This window comes from Meriones unguiculatus, chromosome 17 (assembly GCF_030254825.1).
Source record: "Meriones unguiculatus strain TT.TT164.6M chromosome 17, Bangor_MerUng_6.1, whole genome shotgun sequence".
In the NCBI taxonomy this organism is placed as follows: Eukaryota; Metazoa; Chordata; class Mammalia; order Rodentia; family Muridae; genus Meriones; species Meriones unguiculatus.
In genome coordinates this window covers 37179527-37203311 of record NC_083364.1, presented here as the reverse complement: position 1 = coordinate 37203311, position 23785 = coordinate 37179527, and the positions used below count along the sequence as shown (strand labels likewise).

General features: G+C 44.3%; 1 protein-coding gene across 3 annotated transcripts in view; it reads right to left on the bottom strand.

Moving 5' to 3' along the window:
• The window catches only part of Slc12a8 (solute carrier family 12 member 8), a 141730-nt gene that overhangs the window by 11635 nt on the left and 106310 nt on the right, over positions 1-23785 (bottom strand). For 2 of the 3 annotated variants that reach the window (XM_060370278.1, XM_060370276.1), the window contains 2 exons: positions 4033-4130; positions 645-762 (listed from right to left, as the gene is read on the bottom strand). In XM_060370278.1, coding sequence (XP_060226261.1) covers positions 645-762; positions 4033-4130 — 216 coding nt within the window. The remainder of the gene's footprint in view (positions 1-644; positions 763-4032; positions 4131-23785) is intronic. The other variant, XM_060370279.1, reaches the window with a different exon arrangement.

The following is a 23785-nucleotide window of genomic DNA, read 5'->3' as shown; positions in this document are numbered from 1 at the left end:
CTTTCTGTCTTTGATGTGCTTTAAAAAAATTAAATTATATTTTCTTATTTTATTTATTTCAGTGTATACCGAGCACACACACACACACACACACACACACACACACTACAGTAACCTGTGTGGAAGTCAAAGGATAACTTGCAAGAGTCGGTTTCATCATTCTACAATGCGAGTCCTGAGGCTCAAACTCAGGTTGCCAGGCTTTGCAGCAAATAAATGCCTTTACTCACTGGGCCATCTCTCCAACAATTAATATGTTGTTTTGGTTTGGTTTTCTCATTCAAGTTTTACCTCTGTTGATTTATTAGCTATTATATAGTGGCTGGCTTAGGATTTACATTATACATCTTAACCTTAACACACTCTATCTTCAAATGATAGTATAGCACTCACTCAGAGCAGAGAAAATGTATAATATATGCTACATCAGTATATTTTATTTCAACATATTATTTTATCCTTCTTGGTTCCCTCACTACTGTTGTCATCCACTTTAGTTCTATAGGTCTTCTAAATCTCAAATTAATTGCTAGTGTGTTTCATTTATAATTATTTGTGTCTATGTCATATTTCTTAACACAAAGTTCTTCAATGAAAGCTGGAAAAAATAAGAGAAATGGTAGTACAATGTCTTAGCCACTTACCAAGGTAAAGACCTGGACTGGCCTGACCAATGTAGAAATACATAATGGCAGCAACACCCATGCTAACTAGGGTATAGACCCACTGGATCACAAACATGATGAGAAAGGATGCAATAGCCTACAGAAATGGATAGAAAGAGTAAGTCACCTAACGGGTTTGTACAGGTTAGTAAAACACAAGGCTAGAAAACCTTAGGGGGGACAGTGGTCTCTTACCAGCTTCTGAGCTCTGTAAAAGTCTGAATAGTCAACATTTACTTACAAAGAAATCTTGCTGTGGTATCGTGCTGGTAGGGTTTTGTTTTTTGTTTTGTTTTTTCAACTTGCACTAGGGTCATCTGGGAATAGGGAACCCAGATGAGAAAAGGTCTCTATCAGATTGGCCTCTAGGCATTTTTTTTTTTTTTTAAATTACTGGGCTGGTGCTCCTGAGTTGCATAAGAAAGCAGGCTGGGCAAGCTGTGGGGAGCATGCCAGGAAGCAGCATCCCTCCACGACCTCTGCATCAATTCCTGCCTACAGGTTCCAGCCCTGAGTTCCTGAGCTGACTTCTTTTTGTGATGGACTATGAACTGTAAAATGAAATAAAGCCCTTCCTCCCCAGATTGCATTTGGTCACAGCCTTTACCCCAGCCCTAGAAAGCAAACTAGGACAGGTGGAGTTGCCTGTTATCTTGACCTGATATGGAATTACCCAGGAGACAAGCCTCCAGGCATGTTTGTAAGGAATTTATTTAGATCAGGTCTGCCCCAGGGCGTGACTGTGAGAGATTATTTTGCTTAGGTTTACGGAAGTGTTAAAATCCAGTGTAAAGGAAGGTGACATCATCCCCTGGGCTTGCTTAGGTCCTAGAGGGCAAGGAAAGGAAGAAGCCAGCTGAGAGCAGGCATTCATCTGCCTTGTGAATACAATGCAACTAGCTATTTCAAGCTCCTGGTGCAAAGATTTTTCCTGTCATGGTGGATTGCACCATCAAACAATTAGCCAAAATAAGCCCCTTCCCTCTTAAACTGCTTTTGTTACAGTAACAAGAAACTTAACTACTAGAGAAATAGAACCAGAAGTGGGGTTGTTGCTGTGAGGAGCCTGACCACATGGTTCTTAGCACTTTGGAACCGGTTTTGCAGGTGGAACACAGAAACATTTGGAACTCTGTGAAAGTGAAGTCTTTAAATAATGGGACATTTTAGTAGGAGCTTGGAAGACAAGAATGCCAATAGAAATGTAAGACAGTGGAGACCTAGCTCTTGATGTCCCCAACAGAAACAAGGACTTTGTCAGGACTGGGCTAGAAGGCATTTATGTGATATTTTGGCCAATACTGTGATTTCATTTTGCCATGTCCTAAGGACTTAGATAAAGTTTAATTTAAAGATGATAGATTAATTTGTTTGGTGGATGAATTTCAAGATGAGAAAGCATTTAGGCGATGGTATGAAGACTTTCTGCTGCATTTATTCAGGTCTACAGTGAAAAAGTTAAAAAAGTTGAACAAAAAGGCAGATACAAACTGTGCCTTGTCAAGGATAAGAGGGAACAAATTAAACTATGAGACAAAGGCACATGCTGAAAAAAAGGATAGGACTGTTAAAGAGAAGCATTCTGCTTTGTAATGGGATAAGAGGAGAGATGTCCTCAGGGCAAGAACCTATCAAAGACCCATCAAAGGCTTGTGAAAACACAAATTTATCTGAAAGGATATAGCCTATATTGCAAGAGATTGCCCCTGAAGCAGGTTCCCCTTTCTCAAAAGCACTTGCCTAGAGACATGTTTTCCCAGGATTAACACACAAAAGCTGATACAACTGTGGTCAAAGGAGCCTAACATGGCAGCAGAATTTGGTAGCATCGTGTATGTGGTACTGGTTCTAGATGCATGAAAGATGCAAGACTTTATGGGGTTATGGAGTTGGACCACAGTTCCAGACAGACACTGGGACTTGTCAGTCAATGTATTCCAAGGTTGCAACCTCTATAAGAAGACCTTGAGAAGACATGGTGTGATGTGGTGAGGTAAAGCCTAAGTTACAACAAAGAGCCCAGGATATTGGAGATGCCAGGACCATGGGATATCCACTGAGAAAAGCTACAGGCACAAAATACAGTGGGCCCAAGAAAAAAAGATTAAGTTCCCACGGCAGGAGAGCTATCTGGGAAGGGCTATCCAAGCCTTTTTGTGCTCATATGATTCCATAACCCCTAATTATGTCCATGCAGACACAAAGCTGCAGGATTTAGTGTTTGTTCTGTTGGGTTATGGTCTTGCTTTGCTCTGATCATTCTTTGTGTTCCTTCATTCCTTCCTTTTAGAATGAGAACATTTATTCTGTGTCATTGCATACGGGAGGTATGTAACTTGTTTTAATTTTGTAGGAGTTCAGGGTTAAGAGACTGCCTTCAGTCTCCAATGAGACTTTGACATTGAACTTTAAATGCTGCTGAAATTGTTAAAGAATATGGGGGCTTTCAGGGTGAACTGAACATCTTGCATTATGAAATGGCCATGACCATGAGGACAAGAGGTAGAAAGCTATAGCTTGAAGTGAATGGGTTGGTTGTTAAACTGTCAAGGGGTGGGACCATGATGGTTAGTGTCAACTGTCAACTTACAATCAGGATCTAGAGCCCTGCTTCTGGATTCTGGAATGGAAAAATGTAATGAAACATTAACTCAAGCAAGATTTTGGAGGGAAATACCGTCTGAAAGTAACCCCTTAATCAAAACCGCCAAAAAGCTCTGTCTTAGCTACTTTCCTAGTTGCTGTGATACTGTCCTGACAAGATCTGCTTAAGGAAGAAAGAGCTTATTTTGCCTCACAGGTGGAGGCTCACAGTCACAGTCCATTGTGGCTAGGTGGGGAGTCAAAGCCGTGAGAACCTGAGGCAGCCAGTCATATTGCACCCACAGTCTGGGGCAGAGCGTGAGGAATGCTTGTATTTTCTCCCTTTTATACAGTCTAGGATCCCAACCTAGGGAATGGTGCTGCCAGCAATGGGTAGTTTCCCCCACCTCAGCTTATCAAGATAAGCCCCACCGACATGCCCAAAAGCCTGTCTGCCGGTTCATTCTAGACCTTACCAAACTGACATTCGAGATTAACTATCACACTGTTTCAGTGCCCCACTCCTGCCTTCAGTCAGCAAATTAGCATGAAATTAGTCACCCAGGGGTTATCACATATGATTATTTGAATAATAGATAATTGATTAAAATGAGTGATTAATTAAATGTAAATCTTGTCATAGTAGTCTCACCTTAATTCTAATAAAGCAAGCAATTTACTCATGTTAGTGCTAATTAATACTTTTCCTTCCCCCAAATCACTCGCACACACACACTTTCACCCGAGTTCTTAAGAACACTGAGATCAAGATGAAATTACTCACCCCTAACAGCGAGATCCAGGGGTTACACATCCTAGTGTAGAAAGCGCTTGGTCTCCTCTGGACCTCTTGTTCCTCAAGTCTGCATTTCAGAAAGAAATCTGGAAAAAAAAAAAAAGTTAGCCAAATCCTTCAAGTAACCGACTTACTACCAAACCCTCCCTGTTTTTATAGGCAAATAGCTACAAGCCCAGCCTAGAGCTAGCTCCTAGCACTTTCTCCCAGCCTCATACCAGCACAGACCTGAGAAGAGTGGCAAGGAAGGCCAGAGCAGAAGAGGGAGCTCCCAAGTCTACTGCATATTTGTCCATATCTGTGGTCTGGGGCCCTCCGTGTCCAGATCTTCCCTCTCTTTCAGTTGGAGGGTGTCAGGAATAAGGAGCTGGATTCCTTGTGGTCCTAGTGTGACCACTGGAACTGATGGGCCGGGCTGGCTTTTGTCTACAACAGGCTAGTTTTTGCTACCATCTAACTGCTGGTAATTTAAGTTAGCCTGGTCTCAAATACAGACCAGAAGCTGATAACGGAGGCAGGGGGAGGGGACCTTCCCCTTACTCCTTCCTCTGACAGCTGAAGGGGCTGAGGGGACAAAGACGATCTGAGCACAAATCTATCCACATGCTACTCCCTTCATCATGGGTTTCAGGCACATCAGACCCAATAGGGTGCTAGAGCTGCTAACAGTGGAGTCTGGTACAAGGTCTTTGTTCAGTGGCCTGGCCCTGATGTGAGGGGTTATGTTCCAACACATACAGCTGCCATGAAGTGTTATCTTGACACAGGCTCCCAAACGAGAGGCTGATTGTGGATGAAAACTTCCCAAACTGCCAGCCAAACGGAGCCTCTTCTCTTTTTAAGTTTGTTATGTCGGGTGTTAGAGTAATTTGAAGCTGACTAACACACGTTTCACGGTCTGGGACTGCCAGTGGTCCCCAGCAGGCACATCTGTTTCCACGTTAGCTTTCCCAGAGAGCTTGTGTCCAGGGAACTCATTCTCCTAAGTGCTGAAACAGCAAACGGAACTTCCATAGCCTCTGATCATCATCTCCAGTGTATTCCACCTTCCCGTTTTCCTCCTCACCCTTTCTCGGTCTCCTTTTTTCTTTCCTCTCCCCCTTCAAAAACACTGGAGCACCCCCATGTCCTGTCCCTAGCACCCCTCTCTTCTAAGAGAGCCCATCTTGTCCCGTGCTTTAAATGAGAACTCTGAATACGGGTCATCTTGGAAGGTAAGTTTCAATATCTAATCGCCTCACCAATACTTCCCCCGGCTAGGCAGCAAAGCACCTCAAACTTAACGTGGCTAATGCAGAAATCTGTTCTTCCCAAGGCTTCTTTGAAGGCAGAGTAAATGATATGATTTCTGTGAACAGCTGATATTCATCCAGACCTCTCTTTCTCCCGCTTGTACCTCCGTTCCATCTGTAAATCCAGTCGGTCCTGAATATGATTCTTCCTCGCCACAGAGAGGAAAGATCTTTCTTTCTTGTCTAAGACATTTTCATCTTTCCTCAGCTTACCGCAGTGGATCCCGTGGTAGGCATCATGGCTACCATACTGCTAAGTGGTTCCTGCCGTTATCTGGCCACACGACCGAGATCTCACAAGAGAGAGCATCTGTGGAGAATGTCACTTCTGAGCCAAGGCCTTTGGGAGTGTGTGTGCCTTTTCTCTGCCTGAGGTCTGAATGTGTAACTCAGCCATGACATTGGCATGGCAAGGTCCTAGGGGGCTGTGAGGCCTTCAGATCTTCGAAGGAGCCTGACTGCCTGAATCAGTTCGTGGGAGAGAACCGCCCACAGACTTGGACATCCTTCTTTGATTGTCAATGCAAATGACAGATAACCTGCTGTTGTGGGCAAACCACTGTGTTCTTATTGCATTGGAGCAGTTTGGCCTTTTGGCCTCCCAACAAGATCTTTTCTGATGAATGTGTGTGAAATGCCGCACCTTCCTCCCCGCCAGGCTTGGTCAGTGTTCATTGTCAACTTGACAGAATCTAGAATCTCTAGGAGACAAGCCCCTAGACATGCCTGGGAGGGATTATCAAGATTAGGTGGAGTATGGCACTGTTCTTTGAGCCTGAATGCCAGATCACATGAAAGTGCATATGCTAACTGAGAACTGGCACTCACGGCTCTCCGCTTCCTGACTGTGGACGGATGTGACCAGCTACCTCCTCAAGCTCCTGCCGCCAGCCACGGTGGACTCCCCTTGAGCTAGAAGCCAGAACAAACCTTTCTCCCGTAAGTTGTTCTGCTGAGATATTTTTGTCTCAGCAATGAGTAAAGTAACTGATAACCACCCAGTCCAAATCCCGTTATCTGTTTTTTGACTCTATCGTATTTTCCACTTACAGTGCCATGTATGTTTTCTAATCATGCATCTTTCCCCCCACAAGAATGAAGGCCCCATGACACTGAGAACCTTCCTGTATCCTCTCGGCATGTTCTTCCAGCTCTGAAAATGGTCCACGGAATGGGGATATCCCATACATGGGGTTGAACAAAAAATCCATTCGCATTTGAGACGTCTTTCATTGGTTTCATTGCGAGCTGACAAGTATGATACCCAGAATTCTACACATACGTATTTGAATGGCAAATAGCTTCTTTTAAACCCCAGGAATTTGAGAGTTCGTGCCTAAGAAGTACTCACCAAGTCTTCTGATAGTGGAAGAAAACAAAGTTCGGTCAGATTTTACCATCGGTTTGAATGGATGGCTCTATCACCCTTTTCCTTTTGAGATGGATTCTAGCTATGAAGGCCAGGCTGGCCTGGAACTCAGAATCCTCTTGCTTCAGCCCCCTGAATGCTGGGATTCAGGTGTGAGCCGCCATGCCTGGCCCCATTACTTTTGTTTTGTTTTCAAAGAAGGAATTCTGTTATGAGTGCTATGACTTAAGATGTGTAACTTTAACATGTCATCGCATGAGTCATTCTTTTCAGCCACAGGCTTAATGAAACACAGTTGCCCTTTCGGTTTAGAGGAAGCGCTATTAGCCAAGGGTGCATATTTCTGTCTCTCTGAGATTTATCATTCGTTAGGCTTTCTCTTTCCTAACACTTGATCTTGTACAACCTCAGTTACATAATAAGTTCCTGACTCTGGATGGTGCAACTGAGATTTGTCTGTTTGTCAAAGCTGACCAAGGGTACTCGCACATCCAGGAGAAACTCCACTTTATTTTGGGTATTTTTGGTCATCATGACTCTCTTTTGTAATGCTGTACCAGAACTTCCATCCAGCCCCGTGAGCATGAAGGGAAACAACAGACTCTTAAGAGGCCTGTGGTGCTCAGGAGCAATGTGCAGGAGGCTGGGTGTGTTTCATGCATTTTCCGCTCACCGTATCTTCAGCTTGCTAAGGGCTTATCCGGATACTCTCTAACAAGCCAAACGAAGCATCTGTTTTGTTCCTAAAGGAAGGATGTATGGGGAGGGTTGGAGGGGGGGTACGAAGTACATGAGGAGGAGAAGGAAGGGGTTAGGCAAGTAGACGGCCTTATTTTGGTTTTGCAGTTTTGAGATCAAGTCTCCCATAGCTCAGCCTGGCTTTGGATTCACTGATGAGGCGAGATTAGTCTTCAACTTGTGATCCTATCTCTCCCTCCCAAGAACGGGGAACACAGGAGTGCATCACGCTGTCCTGGTGCTCATCAGCAATTAAAAAGGAACAATTCACAGACGGCTTCTCCGTGACTTGGTGCAAGTATAACAAAACAAGCAGTTGCTCATAACCCTGGATGGCCTGACTAAAGGGAGATTTTTTTTTTCTCTTGACAGATTTTCCTATTAGAAGCCAGTGTTAATAAACGTTTGAGGGGGAGTGGACAGTTCCTCATGCCAGCAATACTGTGGAGTAATAATCAGGAAGGCAGCTATACTCTACCAGGCTACCGATGGAAAGCAACACGTGAAGAAGGCAGCATCGTGCATGTTAATAACAGCAAAGCAATAAATGATACATATTATTAGATTTCAAATCTAATGGTGTGTCAACGACCTTTTATGTCCGTGAAACTCATGCACATACAAATATTTTAAGCATGGAGAAACCCGTCTGTGTTCATTTTTTTTTTAAGTTAAAATTTCAAGTGATTTTATAAAAATTACTGAAAATCTCTACTAAAGTATTTCTGAAATTTTATCTCTTCTCTCCCTTCCTTCCTCCTTCTTTTTGTGCTTCTGGGGATCAAACCCAGGGCCTTGTTATGACAAGCAAGCATTCTCCTACTAAGATACACCCCACTCCCCGTTCATCTTTATTAATATAGAAACACAGAATCCTGATCAGAAGTATCAGTACCGGCTCAGGATACCTCAAGACCAAGTTCTCAGCACAGGGAGATTTATTTGCCCCTGAGGGACAAAAGACAGGGAATAAGAGACAAAAACAGATGGATATAGAGGACAAGGGAGAAGGGTAAAGGAACAACAGAGAGGAGGAAAGGGTATTTGTTGGGGGGGGGGGATAGGAGCAGAGACAAATGACGACCTCTGGACAGACAGACATGGGCCTTAGGCAAATGGGGTTTACAAAGAGAAAACCTCATGTTAGGATGAGGTGTTAAAACTTAATTGGGAATGTTAATTAGGTGAGCCAAAGAGGGCTTTTGATTGCTGGATTTCAATACTTTGATAGCTGGACTTTGGTAGCCAGCCCCAGGCAGAAGGAATGGCCAAATAAAGGAGCAGACCTTGAAAGCTAGCGTTAGGAATACAATCTAATGGTTTTTAGCAAGGAAGAGGGGAATGGGGAGAAAGGCAAGGCCTGCCAAAGCCATGTCTGCCTTGCTTGGGCTGGCCAGAGGCCCTTTCACTAAGCAGCATACAGAAACAAAGGTTTATGTTGCACAGAATCACGTTTTAAAATTATACGATCTTTTGATCATATTTATATTGCAGTTTGCTTAGCCACTTCTCAAATGCTGAACATTTATTCCTAATTTGTCATCAATACAAACAATGTCGCCATAACAATAGCGAACACATTTTCTTGGTTTGCTGTTTGGGTTGGGTTGTTTCCCTGATACACAATTCCCCAAACAGACTTCTCCGAATCAGGTCAATTATACAGTTTCCTAACTCTTGTTAAATCTTCAAAGGTTGCTCTCCATGATCAGAGAACCAGAGGGACTTTCAGCTATGATGAGACCATGAGTCTTCCTCCCTAAAATAAGTATAAGAAAGTGTGTATGTTTGTGTGTGTGCGCACGTGTGTATGTGCACGTATGTGTGTGTGTATGCAAAAACCAACTACCTTGGGGCTTCAGAAACTTACCAAATGGGGAAAATAATTGAAAAGCATTTATTTTTCAAAAAAATGTAGAGCCTGGAAATGCAGAAGGAATGTACTCTCACACTCAGGACACCAAGGCAGGAGGGTTACAAGTTCAAGGGCAGCATGAGCAATTTAGTGAAACCCTGTCTCAAAATAAAAAGTAGAAGTAAGGCTGGGGGTGCTGTTCAGTGGTAGGGTGCTTGCCTGGGAGACACAGGACCCTGAGTTCAATCCCAAGTACGAAACGAAATCAGAAAACCGGTGGATTTGATCAAGACATACTGTGTACATGTATTGAAATTAGCAAAGACTTAATCTAAGACATATGAAAACAAACCAAAACAATTGCTGGAGCTTAGGGTGAGGACGGTGGCTCTATGGCCTTCCTGCCAGCTTTAAGCTTCCAGAGGGGACAAGTGACTTGGATCAGGGAGAAATGCTAACTATATGAGCACAGTAGAAACAAACAGGGCCTCTCTGTCACTCCTTTGCTTTGCTAGTGGGGGGACATAGGCTCAGCCGGGCTGCGTGGTAGTCTAGAAATTCAAGGGAGAGGCTGAAAATGAAAGATACTGCAGGATCAGCCACCTCCCAGTTTCCCTGGATGACAGGGAAGGCCTGAATGTCTGAAAAAAATGTGAAAGCCAAGGGGGACCAGAGACCTGTCCTAAATTGATTATGTGTCCCAACACTCCCCACAAGTCCATCTGCAAAGGGGGAGAGGTCTATGGGCCTTGTAGACACAGGGGCCACCTCCTGGGGGAGGAGGACGGGCTTCAAAGGGCAAAAATCAAACCCAAAATAAAAGCCTACGGAAGACACCATCAGCCACACATGCTGCTGGGAGACTCATCCCACAGTTCAAATCTAGATATTTTACCTAGGAGCTATCAATAGAGAAATATAAACCATAAGAAGATAGAATGAAACTTCCAGCTAAGAACTTTCACTCCAGAGACAGGAATGAAAAGCTTGCTAGATGGACTCAGCAGCGAATTGAGAAGAATTGAGAACCTGTGAACTCAAAGGCAGATGAACAGAAACCATACAAAAAGCAGAGAGGTGAAAGGAGGAAGAAAGGAACAGTCCCAGTGACCTGTGAGACAATGGCAGGGACCAAAGACACCTGATAGGGGCTGTGGGGAAAACACTTGAAATAATGGCCAACATGTTCTTGAATTTGATGTAAAACTTGAATCAAAAGCTCTAAGAAGCTGGTTGGTGGTAGCTCATACCTTTAATCCCAGCACGTGGGAGGCAGAGGCAGGCAGATCTGTCAGTATGAGGCCAGCCTGGTCTACAAAGTGAGTTCCAGGACAGCCAGGACTACACACACAGAGAAACTCTCTACCCAACCCCGTCCCCCCCCCACATATCCAAGAAAAATGAACTAACTGATATTGCTTACAGTAAATTGTATCTGATCACCAGACCTGTGCCTTTTATTTAGATTGTTAATGACTTAGTACGCCTATCTTTCTTTGCCCGAGACAGTATCTCACTGGGCAGCCCAAGCTAGCCTGAAACTCACTTTGTAGCCCAGGCTAGCTTCAAACTCCTAGACGTCTTCCTGCCTCAGCCTCCTGCATGCTGGGGTTACAGGCCCACCACACACAGCTATCATTATATCTAAAAAGTTATTTACGGTTGTGTTCATTTCATCAGTACCACAGTCTAGCTTGCAGTAGGCACCCTAGCAAGTAGCACATACATTTGCACTGTGCATTTTATTCTATTTTTAAAAATGTATGTGTATGTGTGCACACATTCATACGCACCACAAGCACGCGGGTGCCTGCAGAGGCACTGGATCCACTAGAACTGGGGCTGCATGCAGTTGTGAGCTACCGTGTGGGCAGCTGGGAACAGAACTCTGGTCCTCTGCAAGAGCAGGAAGAGCTCTTAACCACTAGGCCATCTCTCCAGCACTTTGCTTTGTGCTTTGAAAGTCAGGCAAACCTGAGCTCCAATTCTGACTGTCTGACATCCTGAAGTATCCAAGTCTCCAAGCTCCCATTTTATCATCCCTAAAAGGCTAATAACAAATGCTTGTCTCAGGGCTTGGGGATGAAATTACTCATATTAAGGACTTGCCCCTGGGAGGTTTCAAAGGACGACGTCAACAGGATTGCTTTTGTTAGACGGTGGCAACATAGACCTAAGAATAAAGCTCTGTTGAATGGACGTGAATGAATCTAGGCACCATTTTTTTTCTCTCCAACGTAAACTGTGTGTTCGTGTCTCCTGACCTCTCAGAAGAATCTGAGTCTGGCCTTCCTGTTTTTAAAAATAATGTGCCTTAGAAAGTACACTTTTATCAGCTGTGTTTGGCAGGGCAATTGTTCCCTTCTGTGACGCTGTATTGTACAGACTTTTTTTTTTTCTAGTTAATCAGCTCCCTTTTTCTTTGATGATGATAGTCAGAAATCTCTCTCTTGCCCAGCTGGAATAAATAAGGACTCTGTGTGTGTATAAAGTATAAAATACAGCCAGCCCAAGTTACTTTTAACCCATGCTATCAAGAATATCTGATCCTGCTTCATTCTTCTAATTTGATGGCATTTGGCTTCTTAAAGACTATGTTTGTTTAACAGTTCAACTCTTCTTGTCCATTTTACTGATCAGTGTTTCAAGTTTTGGGGGCCACATCTGTTCAACTGTTCATCCATTTAACTAAGCCTTACCAAATGTTTGCTGTATCCGCCCCCCTCCCCAGACTAAGAGGGAGCCCTGTAATGGATACAAAGGTGGAAGGACCAGTATGCTAGCCAGAGAAGCATCAAGGTCATGGCAGAGGAAGGAAATGGATGTTTATCTTCTGTGAGACAAGCAGATGAATGGGCCTGACAGTCACTGTGTAAGCAAACCTGCTATAAAGGTCTAGCACACTGTCACAAGGGCTTAGCTGCCTCCCAGAAATCGAATGTTTTGGTTGCACGGTGGAAGAATTCTCTAAGTCCTCAAAAGCAGTGAATGTCTTTGAAAAGCCAGATGGATTTGAAACATCAGAGTTTCCCAAATAAAGAAAGGAGGAGGCGGAGATGAAGCAATCTGAGGGGTAGGGAGGGAAATGTGATGGATTTAGGGCCATAGCTTGGGCTCTGCTCTGATGCTCCATGTTTGGGTGGTCAGGAAGTATGTGGCCCAGAGGAAGGTGAGGGCAGGGCTGAAGAGCTGTGCATGAGACACAGATCTGCCCAGGGGCTTCTAAGCAAGAGAGAAAGGTCATTCCATGGGCATGCAAAGAGGAGGACGGGGAGAGACTGGAATAGGACACTGGTTTGGAGACTTAGCAAAGTCCAACAATGAGATGGTGAGTGGCTATGCCAAGGAAGAGGTAGCAAGGAGGGAGATGGAAGAGACAGCCAACCAGAGCCCTGGCATTGCTAAGACTAGGACAGCTGGATGATGCCCTTTTCATTCATTAAAAATCACAGACTGACCCAGTGAGATGGCTCAGCGGGTAGGGCACTTTCTGCCTGCCTGATGAGCTGAGTTCAATCCTTGGGACCCATGTGGTAGAAGAGAGCCAACTCTCATAGGTTATCCTTTGACCTCTGCAGAACATGTGCACCATAACACATGAATGAACACACACACACACACACACACACGAGAGAGAGAGAGAGAGTGGGAGATGATAGATAAATATAAATTTTTTTTTAAACTCACATGTCTATCTGGAAAACCCCCACAGAAGAGAGAAAGGCATTGCCACAGTGTAAACGCCAAGACAGAGTGCGGAGAGTAGAGACAGAGCTAATTCTTAGAAGGTGAGCTAACAGTGAGTACAGCCTATGGGGAGCAGAAGAGGTGGATTCTGGGCTGCACAAATGGAGCTGCTGGAGGGCCTCAGCAGAACTCGGGCCAGGAAGGGCACCATGTCCTACAGCCTGACCACGGCCAGGGGGCTGGTGACAGGTCTGACTCTGTTATATGCCAAGACCCTCTCCCCTGCCCGGCGAGCCAAGGATGAACCTCTTCTGCAAGCCTCTGAAGGAACCCAGCCATGGTGTCATGGTGGTTTTAGAGGAACACCAAAAAGAGGGTCTGTGCCCTACACAGTCAGACCTGCCAATTCCTTTGTTCTACCCTATTCCCAGAACACAAGCTGCCATCTGTGTCTCCCCTCCCCAATGTATTAGAACCAAAAGGAAGAAAAAGAGCCCCAGGGAAAAGCCTTCAGCTGTTCACGTTTGGGCCAGTGAAAAGGCCAGCTTACGCCCAGCCATTCTGCAGTGGGGTGTCCCAAGCAACCAGTCTCGTTGTGTTCAGCTCTTCCAAATGGCTCTCAGTACAGTCATCTGTCCCTTGTCATCCGCTGATAATTTGTTTCAAGGTCCCCATGGATACCAAAATTCATATCTCACACATGAAATGCAGTTTTTCATAGAACCTATATATTCTCTCACATGGTAAATTATGTCTATAGTACTTACAGTGCCTAATACAAGGTAATGCTATGTAACTAGTTATTAAACTGTATCATTTAGTGAGTAAGGCTTAAAAGGAAGACTAATGTTTGATTTTGGTATGGATGAAATCACCGCGGGACTAAACACAAGACAGGAGAGTGGCAGTTTAGCTTTTTTCCCCTAAATATTTTTCATCTGTATTTGATTGAATATTCAGATGTAGATCATAGCTACAAAAGGTCACGTGTACATTAGCTGTAACTTTGAAAGATAAGCAGGTGATCTAATAAAAAGCCTTGGCAACATTCCTGGAAGCTCTTAGAACTAAAAGAATAAGCAACCACCAAAAGAAGCAGACAGCAAGAAATAATCAAACTAAGGGATAAAATCAATAAAACAGAAACAAAAAACAATCAATAAAACAAAGAGTTGGTTCTTTGAGAAAATCAGTAATATTGACAAGCTCTTCTCCAAATTAACTAAAATAAACCCAGAGAACCATAAGGACATATTTTAAAATCCTGTACTCTGCCAAATTGGAAACTATAAAAGAAATTGATAATTTTCTCAATACATACAACTTACCAAAGTTAAATCAAGATCAGATAAGCAATTTAAACAAACCTAAAACTCCTAGTGACATAGAAGCCATCGTTAAAAGTCTCCTAACTAAGGAAAAACCAGGGCCAGATAGTTTTAGCACAGAATTCTACCAGACTTTCAAGGAAGAGTTAATATCAATGCTCCTCAAATTATTACACAAAAAAGAAACAGAAGGAACACTGCCCAATTCATTTTATGAGCCCACAGTTCCATTGATACCCAAACCACAGAAAGACAATTACAGATTAATTTCTCTTATGAACATAGATGCAAAATTGTATATACATATATGATATAGGTATTGAGATCTAATATCTACTTATATATCCATTTATGTATAAGGTCATATCATCTGCAAATAAAGATACTTTGACTTCTTTCTTTCCAATTTGAATCCCGTGGATCTCCTTCAGTTTTCTTATTGCTATAGCTGAGATTTCAAGTACTATACTCAATAGGTATGGAGACAGTAAACAACTTTGTCTTCTTCCTGATTTTAGTGGATCTCTCTCTATATCTATCTATCTATCTATCTCTATATCTATCTATACCTATCTACCTATCTGTCTGTCTATCTATCTATCTATTTATCTGTATCTATCTGTCTATATCTACATCTACATGTATCTCTATATATCTTGGGGAATTTTTAACCAAGCAAGTGAAAGTTGTATGATAAAAACTTTAAGACACTGAAGAAAGAAATTGAAGACAACATCAGAAGATGAAAAGCTCTCCCAAGCTCAGATCTATGGCAGGATTAATACAGTAACATGGCCATCCTACCTAAAGCAACCTACAGATTCAAAGCCATTCCCATCAAAAGTACAACATACTTCTTCACAGAAAGTGAAAGGACAATTTTCAGCTTCATATAAAACACACACACACACTCACACACAAACCGAGGATAGCTAAAACAATCCCGAATAATCAAAGAACTGCCAGAGGCCTCACCATCCCCAATATCATATTGTACTACAGAGCTGTAGTAATAAAAACAGCTTGGTACTGGCACAAAACAGACACGCTGATCAAGGAAATAAAAACCCCCACAGACACCTGATTTTTTTTTACAAACAAGCCAGAAATACACCGTGGAGAAAAGACAGCATCTTCAACAAATGGTGTTGGTCAAACTGGATGGCTGCATGTAGAAGAATACAAATAGATCCATATTGATCACCCTGCACAAAACTCAGCTTCAGATGGATCAGAGACCTCAACTTCTGTATTATGTATGTCTGAAACTGATAGAAGAGAAAGTGAGGAGTCGTCTTAAACTCATTGGCACAGGAAAAGACTTCTTAAGTACAACACCTGAAGGTACCAAGACCAACAATTAATAAATAGCACCTTATAAAACTGAAAATCTTCTGTATGACAAAGGACACTGTCATTCAGACAAAGCAGTAGACCATGGAATGGCAAAACATATTTACCAACTATGCATCTAATAGTTAATATCCAAAATATATAAAGACCCCAAAATAAACTGTACATCAAGAAAACAAATAACCCAATTAAAAATGCAGTACAGCCAGGCATGGTGGCACAGGACTTTAATCCCAGCACTTGGGGAGACAGAGGTAGGTGGTTATCTAGGAGTTCAAGGCCAGCCTGGTCTACATAGTGAGTTCCAGGACAGTCAGAGCTACACAGTGAGTTGTAGGCTTAGATTTTCAAACACCTATGTGGGAGGCTGGTCTGATGTGTGTTACTGGCCCTCACGGTTTGATTACACCTATCCTTGTTTTGTAAAATGCCTGAAACATTCCTGATTGGCTGGTTATAATGGCCTGTAGCTGGGCAGGGAAGAATGGGGGAGGCGTGGCTAAGGTCCGGGACTTCTGGGACAGGAGAATCACAGGAGACAGATGAACAGGAAGAGAGGAGGAGGGAGGACGCCACGATGGGTTAGTGTGGAGAAGGAACCACGTGGGCTGGGAGAAAAGACTCCAATAATGGCGGGAAAAGGCACACATGAAGAATTCAATCAAGTACCATGGGATTTCGTATGGAAGGGAGACCAGATGAGGATGATTAAGGCAGATGGCATTGGATGGGGGCTGGGAGGTGGATGATGAAGTTAGTGAGACAGTGTAAGTGGAATATCTGCCTGGCCCAATGTAAATAAGGCAGTTATAAACTCAGGTGTCTGTGTCATATTATTTGTGACAGTGGGTGAGATAATACTGCTGCACTAAACTTAGGGCTAAGAACAAACGTAATATAGCACAATACTTATTTTTTATTTACTACAACACACCTACTTTACTTAAGGTTCTTTAACACCTCTACCCCACGTTAGGGAGGAGATTAGTAGGGAAAGGGTCTGTAGACCTCTTTTAGCTACTTCCTGCTCATTAGGGTCCTTGGGCTCTTTGGGGATATACCCATCTCAGTTGTCAGGATACCAGCTGTCCATTCAAACAGCAAAGCAGAAAACCACAGCAGCAAACAGCAAGAAACAGCAACAGTGGTGTTACCATTCATCATAAGAGGCGAGACTCGGCCCAAACAGCAGCCTGCCTAGGCGTAAAAACTCCTCAAAAGCAGCAAGAAATGTTCTTTGAAGCATTTTTCTACAAAAACCAGCAAAATGATGCAAAAAGCACTGTCTCACTGTCTCTCTGTTGGCTTCTATTTATCCCTCCTCAGAGTCCACAGGAGGATGTTTTCTAGCTCACATAAACCACATCCCTTCCACGACGTAGTTTCCAGCTGACAAACATCGTGTGCCTTTTCACAGGGGCTGTTTCCCATTGGGAAGAACATTCTCACATCCCACACTTGGGACCAGAACAAAAAACATAGATACATGGCCCAGATGAGTTTCCAAAGAAACCAGAAACTTCTGATTCACTCTGTTTAAACAAACAAATGAACAAAAATCTCAAAAGATAAAATACAAATAGTTGAGAAACACTTAAAGAAATGTTCGACATTCTTAGTCATCACGGAAATGCCAATCAAACCACTTTGAGATTTCGTCTTACAGCAGTAAGAATGGCCAAGATCACCAATAAAAGAAGTGACAACCCATGCTGTAGAAGCATTGCTGGTGGGATGCAGAACTCTCCAGCCACTATCAGGGAGCTGGAACTAGGTCTACCTCCAGAGCCCGCTACTCCACTGTTGGATGTGCACCCAAAGGACTCTGTATTCTACTATAGATACAGCTGCTCACTCATCATCCTTGCTGCTCTGTTTAGAAGAGCCAGAGACTGGAAACAACATAGATATCTATATCAACAGACAGATGGTTAATGAAAATGTGGTACAGTCACACAATGGAATAGTATTCATCTGTTAAAAAAGATGAAATCCACGGGCAAATGGATGAAGCTAGAAAAAAAGTTATCCTGAATGAGGTAACCCAGATCCAAAAAGGCAAATATGCTATGTGTTCTCTTACATGTTGAATATTAGCTTTTAAGCCTTTGAAAGACATGCTACTGTCCATATAACGACAGAGGTTAAGCACAGAGTAAGGGACTGGGCAGGATGGAAGGCACCCCTAATGTAGGGGAGATAGAATATATGGTTACGGAGAGACAGCAGGGCATAGTGAGACTGGGACAGGAGGCTTAAGCAAAAGCAAAGAAAGGGGAAAATGAGGGAAGTCAGGGAGGGGCAGCTAGTTCTAAGGGCCGTTTGAGGCATCGTGTGGAAATCTCAGGTGAAAGCTTTTTAAAGTAGATACACATCCCGTCAGACTTCTCTCACCACCGAGTGAAGCATCCAGTACCAAGAATGGGGTTACCTTTAATTAAGTTGTTGGCTAAAGGGGCCCTGTGGGAGCTCCCAGACAACCCAGACTACTGCCAAGGCTACTGGTTGTTCTCCCAGAACTGTCAGAAGGCCCCATCGCTGAAGAGAACACCTACATAACTCATTGAACAAGGAGAAGTAGAGTTGGTCCCTAACTACAGCCTTAACCCCCACTGACTAGTCTTTATGATCCTGGGCGGGATTCTGTACACCGTCAAAGGAGAAAGCTGAACAGCGACCCAGTTCCAAACCCTTTGCTCTACCGTGGTGAGCTGTCTGTATGATATGCGGGTGCGACAGTGGCACAGACGTGTGGGAGAGACCAACTTTTGTAACTATCTGATTTTATTTAAGACCCACTCCAGGAGATAGAACCCAGGCCTATGCTTGGAGTCTTGGTGGCCAAGAACGTTGAGACTAGATAGGCCATGGACCTAGGGGAAAACCAAATACTATCCTTCTGCTAAAGGAACAGAGCAATAAAGCAACTTCTAATGACATTTCCCTGTACCCATAGATCAGCGTCTTGCTCAGCCACCATCTAAGAAGCTTCCTCCTGCAGGAGATGGGAACTAATGCAGAACCCTACAATATGACAACGCGCGGACTGAGAGATCTTGGAACACTCAGTCCTAAACGGGATGTCTTCATCAAGCTTCTCCCCTTAGGTCTCAGGGAACTGTGCAGAAGAGGAGGCAGAAAGAGTATAAGAGCCAGTGGGGATGAATGATACCAAGAAAACAGTGCCTTCCAGATACAACAGGGCTGAGGCACAGATGAACTCACAGAGACTGTGGCCCGCACAGGTCCAAGCCAGATATGAGGCCCCAGCATTGAGAGGGGAAATGGCCATGAGCTTTCATCCCTAACCCAGAAACTAACTCCAACTGACAATTGTGTACAAAGGAGAAATTCTTTTTCTCTAACAGAGCCTCACAGGGTATACAAACCACGCTTAAGGGAGGCCCCATGACCCACAGTGGAGGCCAACACAAAACGAACTCAGTGATATTTTTGGAGATGTTTTGTCTCATGATGCTTTGTCTGGGCCTTTTTACCTTACTTGTATTTTGCTTACCTAGTATGGTTTCCAGGTTTTTAATGCATGTGTGCATGCATATGCTTGTGTGTATATGTGTGTGCATATGTGTGTATATGTGTGTGTGCCTATGTGCCTCTGTGTGTATGTGTTTCTTGTGCTTTTTCTTTGCTTTTCCTCCGTATTTTTCTGTTTGCTTTGTTTTAATCTTGTTTTTTGCCATTTGTCTTCTAGACAGAAAGAAGGTGTGGGTGGGGGAAGAGCTGGGAGGAGACAAGGGAAACTGTGGTCAGAATATAATATATGAAAAATGTTTTTAAAAAAAGTTTGCAATAAAAGAGATCAGGATGGAAGGAGGAAAGAGCAAGAGAGTGAGGAGGGAGGAGGAAAGCAGGGAGAGGGGGAGGACACCAAAGGGAAAAGAATCTAGAGAAAACATGGACAAGTTCCAGAGGAGAAAGATTTTACAGGGAGGAAGTAAGGATATATGTCAAGGACACAAGAGAAGCCACTGTATCCATAAAACAAACAAACAAACAAAGGATCAATTCAAAGCAAAAAAATAGTGAAGATCTGGACAAGCCTTGTTACAAACAAAGCACCTAGAAATTAAACACAGCGCAGCATGGCACAGACCGAGAGCTTGCACCCTACCCAGATTTCCTGGTGAAGAACACAAAAGCAACTCACCACTTTATAAGCAGCAACACGCTGGGTAAAAAGACATCTGTCAGCCTGTCTTACAGCTTGAGTTAATCAATCACACAACTAACTGCCAACCATGGCAACACAGCCAGGCATAATGGGCTTTCCAGGAAGGCCCATGTGACTTTGGAGGCTCATCTCCTGTGCTTCTTTCTTTCCTTTTGCTACTGCTTGCATATGATGTGAGGGCAAGACTCCAGCAGCCACACCTTGGATCACAGGACAATGTGCTAACTGTGGGGGGGTTAAAGAAAGGGTCCGAGTCACTCAGGGCTGTGGAGTTGCTATGGCCGCCATGCTCTGCCCACCTCTGGATCCTTCTGTAGGGGGCTCCTTAAATCACTACTGTTTGTTATCCTTCTTATTGGTAATCAAGCCTCATTATGGCAGACACAGCAGGCACTTTAAAAAAAAAATAACCACCAGAAAAACTGGGAAATAAATTCATGATGTATTCCAGAAAGGAGAACAAGATGACAAGAAAATAGAGGACCGTTTTTACGAGATAGAATGGTGAGGGAGGGGCGGGTTGGGGGAGGGAAGGGAGTGGCTGGGCTGGGCTGGGCTGCGGGAAATTGTCAAGGAAATCAGTCAGCAGGTATGAATTTGGTAAACAAACATAAACAATGACAACAGCAGCCCTTGGATTGGCCTCAGGATGACTCGGCCAGGCTGTGTCTGTGCATGTCCTGTTCCAGGACAAGAGCTGACTCACACATTTCTTGTGCAGTTTTAACCCTGTTAAGAACAGATAACAGTTTTAGGTAACTGAATGCAAAAGAAAGCTGGAAAGTGAACTAAAGAAATATGCATAATGTACTTGAAAATACTGTGGAATGAGGGGAAAAAAATACACACAATATCCAACATCATGGATGACAGAGAGAGAAAGAAATCTCCAAAGATAAAAGGTCTTGTTGGGGATTGTGGGATATGACTGAAATTGCAGGATGAGGGAGGCTAAGTGATACATAATAGTTGTAAAGCCAGCCTGGGCTATATAAGAGCCTGAGATCTAGAACACAGCAAACAAAAACCAAAGAGACAGAAAGGTCTTGTTCCTAGAGAACCAGAGGCCTTGAGAAATCAGTGGTGGAAGTTTGTTTTGAACAAGGATCTACACCTGAAGTCTACACCCTCTACGCCTGGAGTCAAGAGCACCCCTGCACACCCGCATCCTGTCTCCAGCCTAAAGAATGTGAGAATTTCCTGAATGAAAGGATGAACTAAGAGGAGACAGAAAGAGGATGTCCTAAAACCTCAGAGATGACAAAGCCAGGTCAGTCACTGTCCTAGTTAGCTTTCTATCGCTGTGATTAAACTCCACGCCCAAAGGCAGCTTGGGGGTGAAGGAGTTTATTCGTCATACAGCTTACTGTTCATCATGAAAGGAAGTCAGGGCAGGAGCTCAAGGCAGAAGCCTGGGGGCAGGAACTGATGCAGAGGCAACAGATGGATGCTGCTTACAGGCTTGCTCCCCGTGGCTTGCTCATCCTGCTTTCTTAGACAGCTCAGGACGAGCAGCCCAGGGGAGGCGCCTCTGTGGGATGGACTTGTCAATAGGATGGAGGCTTTTTCTCCGCTGAGTACCCTCCCAGATGACTTAGCTTGTGTCAATAAAAACCTTTCTGTTTGTCTGTTTGTTTGAGATGGGGTTTCTCTGTGTAGCCCTGGCTGTCCTAGGACTCACCGTATATAGACCAGGGTAGCCTCAAATTCAGAGACTCGCCTGCCTCTGCCTCCTGAGTGCTGGGATTACAGGCGTGCACCACCACCGCTGACTCTCGTCAACAAAAAATTAACATGCACAGTCATCATTCCAACACTAAGGTTGTAAGCTCGGCAGGGTCCACTCCCCAACAGTGAGTCATGAGCTCACTCAAGAGAGTGGAAGCTACTGTTCAGTGGGTACAGTTTCCGTTTTATCAGAAGGAAGCTAGGAGATGACGGTGGTAGGAGCTGTCTAACTTAAACACAAATACATTTACTAGCACCAGCCTGCGTACTAGAAATGGCTCAGATAGCGATTATATATCGAGTGCGTTTTAACTACAGCTTTTAAAAGGGGAGCCACGAGAATGGCTGGAAGGGGTAGAGATGCCCGAAAATGGTGTGTAACAGCGTGATATGGGATACCTCCGCTGCGGTATTGCACTGTCCTGCATTGTCCAGCGTCCTTCCAGAACGCTCCCCGCTGTCCTCAGTTCTCCAACTTTCCAGTCCCCCACTCTAAGGAGGGTTTGTGTGATCAGCGTGTCCTTGGTCTGGTGCCTGGACTCTGGCTGCAGCTGACGCTGAGTATTGGTATCCATGGTCTGGAGCGTGAAACACTTCCTCTGCCTGCCCCCAAGACTCATCATGTCGGAAATTCTTCGACACAGAAAGGACAGCCAATGATGGAAGGGACAAAAGTTCACTGTGCTATCACAGCCAAGAAATTTATCGCCCCCTAGATTTGATAAGAGATGTGTGGTAGAGAGATCATCTGTGGTCTGCCCGGCATGATGGCACACAGCTTTAATCCCAGGCATCCAGGAAGCAGAGGCAAGGGATTTCTGTGAGTGTGAGGCCAGCCTGGTCTGTAAGTTCTAGGATAGCTAGGGCTACCCAGTGAGACCCTTCTCATAAAACTAAACAAACAAACAAGACAGATATTATTAATCACAGAAGGGCTAACAGAAGCAATAGCTTGTTCTGGGGTGGAACTGGGGATGGTGAAGGGCAAAGGGGGGATAGTGTGGAAGAAACCACTGTTCCTGACAGTGTAACTTTTAATATCATTTGGCTTATTAAACTATACACTTACAAGTTTGATAAAAAAATAACAATGCCTTACATTTTAATCATGTTCATTTTAATAACACCCCTACCACTAAAAGCGTGCCATCAAGCTGGAAGGGAAGTAGGGAAAGCTAGTTGGTAGAAGAACACCAAGGGCTTGCTTTCAGCCACCTCCTCCTATGACCCTGTCTTGTCTTCTGCCCACGTCTATCTGTACAGATCTCAGGAGATGGTGTAACACCAAGTTCCTAGATATCAAAGACACACAGTCACCTGGAGCCGTTATCAGGTCGCGCAAAGAATCTGCTCAGCCTCCTCTGTCATATCACTGGACGTCTTCAATTGTAAGCTGGAAGATGGTCTCTATCATGCTACATGAAGTAATGTAACCTGTGTGAGCCAGCCTCTGTCGCTGTAACAGACAGCTGAGGCCATCAGCTCAGTCATCTGTGATCTGAATGGGAAGTGTCCTCCTAAAAGTCTTAATGTGCTTGGGGATTGGCCCCAGCCTGAAAGAGCTACGGGGAGGTGACTGGGCCAATTAATTCACTGATAAGTCTACACTGAGTGCACTCTTAGGGAGTGCGGCCTGGTTGGAGGAAGCGTGTTACTGGTTCCCTGGATCTTTTCTGATTTCCTCTCTGCTTCCTGACTGCTGAGGGGCGAGCAGCGTCGTGCTTTCTCCTGTGATGCTTCAACCTCACCACAGTCTTGAACACAGTAAAGGCACCTGAGTGTGGACAGAAAGCCCTGAAACGGGGTGCCCACATAAGTTCCTTCCCCCCCCCCCCGCTTACACTGTTTTCTCGGGCGTGTTGTCGTAGTGACACGAAGTTAACTAATTCATCAACTTTGAAAGCAAAAATGTTTGTTTTGGCGCACAGTTTTAAAGGAGTCAGTCCGGGACTCGTTGGCCCCACTGCTTTGGGACTGCTGGCTGGGCAGCCCCCACGGCAGGCACATGTGGTAGGATAAAACCTGCTTGTTTCACAGGCCAGAGAGCAGAGGAGAGCAGAGGGAGCACCAGCAGCCCAGAGCCCCTTGCTGAGCGGACCTCCAGTGACCTGAAGGCCTCCCGTTAGGCTCCTCCTCCTCTTATAAGTTCAACTACCTCTGGATGGAGCCATCCTGGAGCAGTGCATTTTACATTGGGCC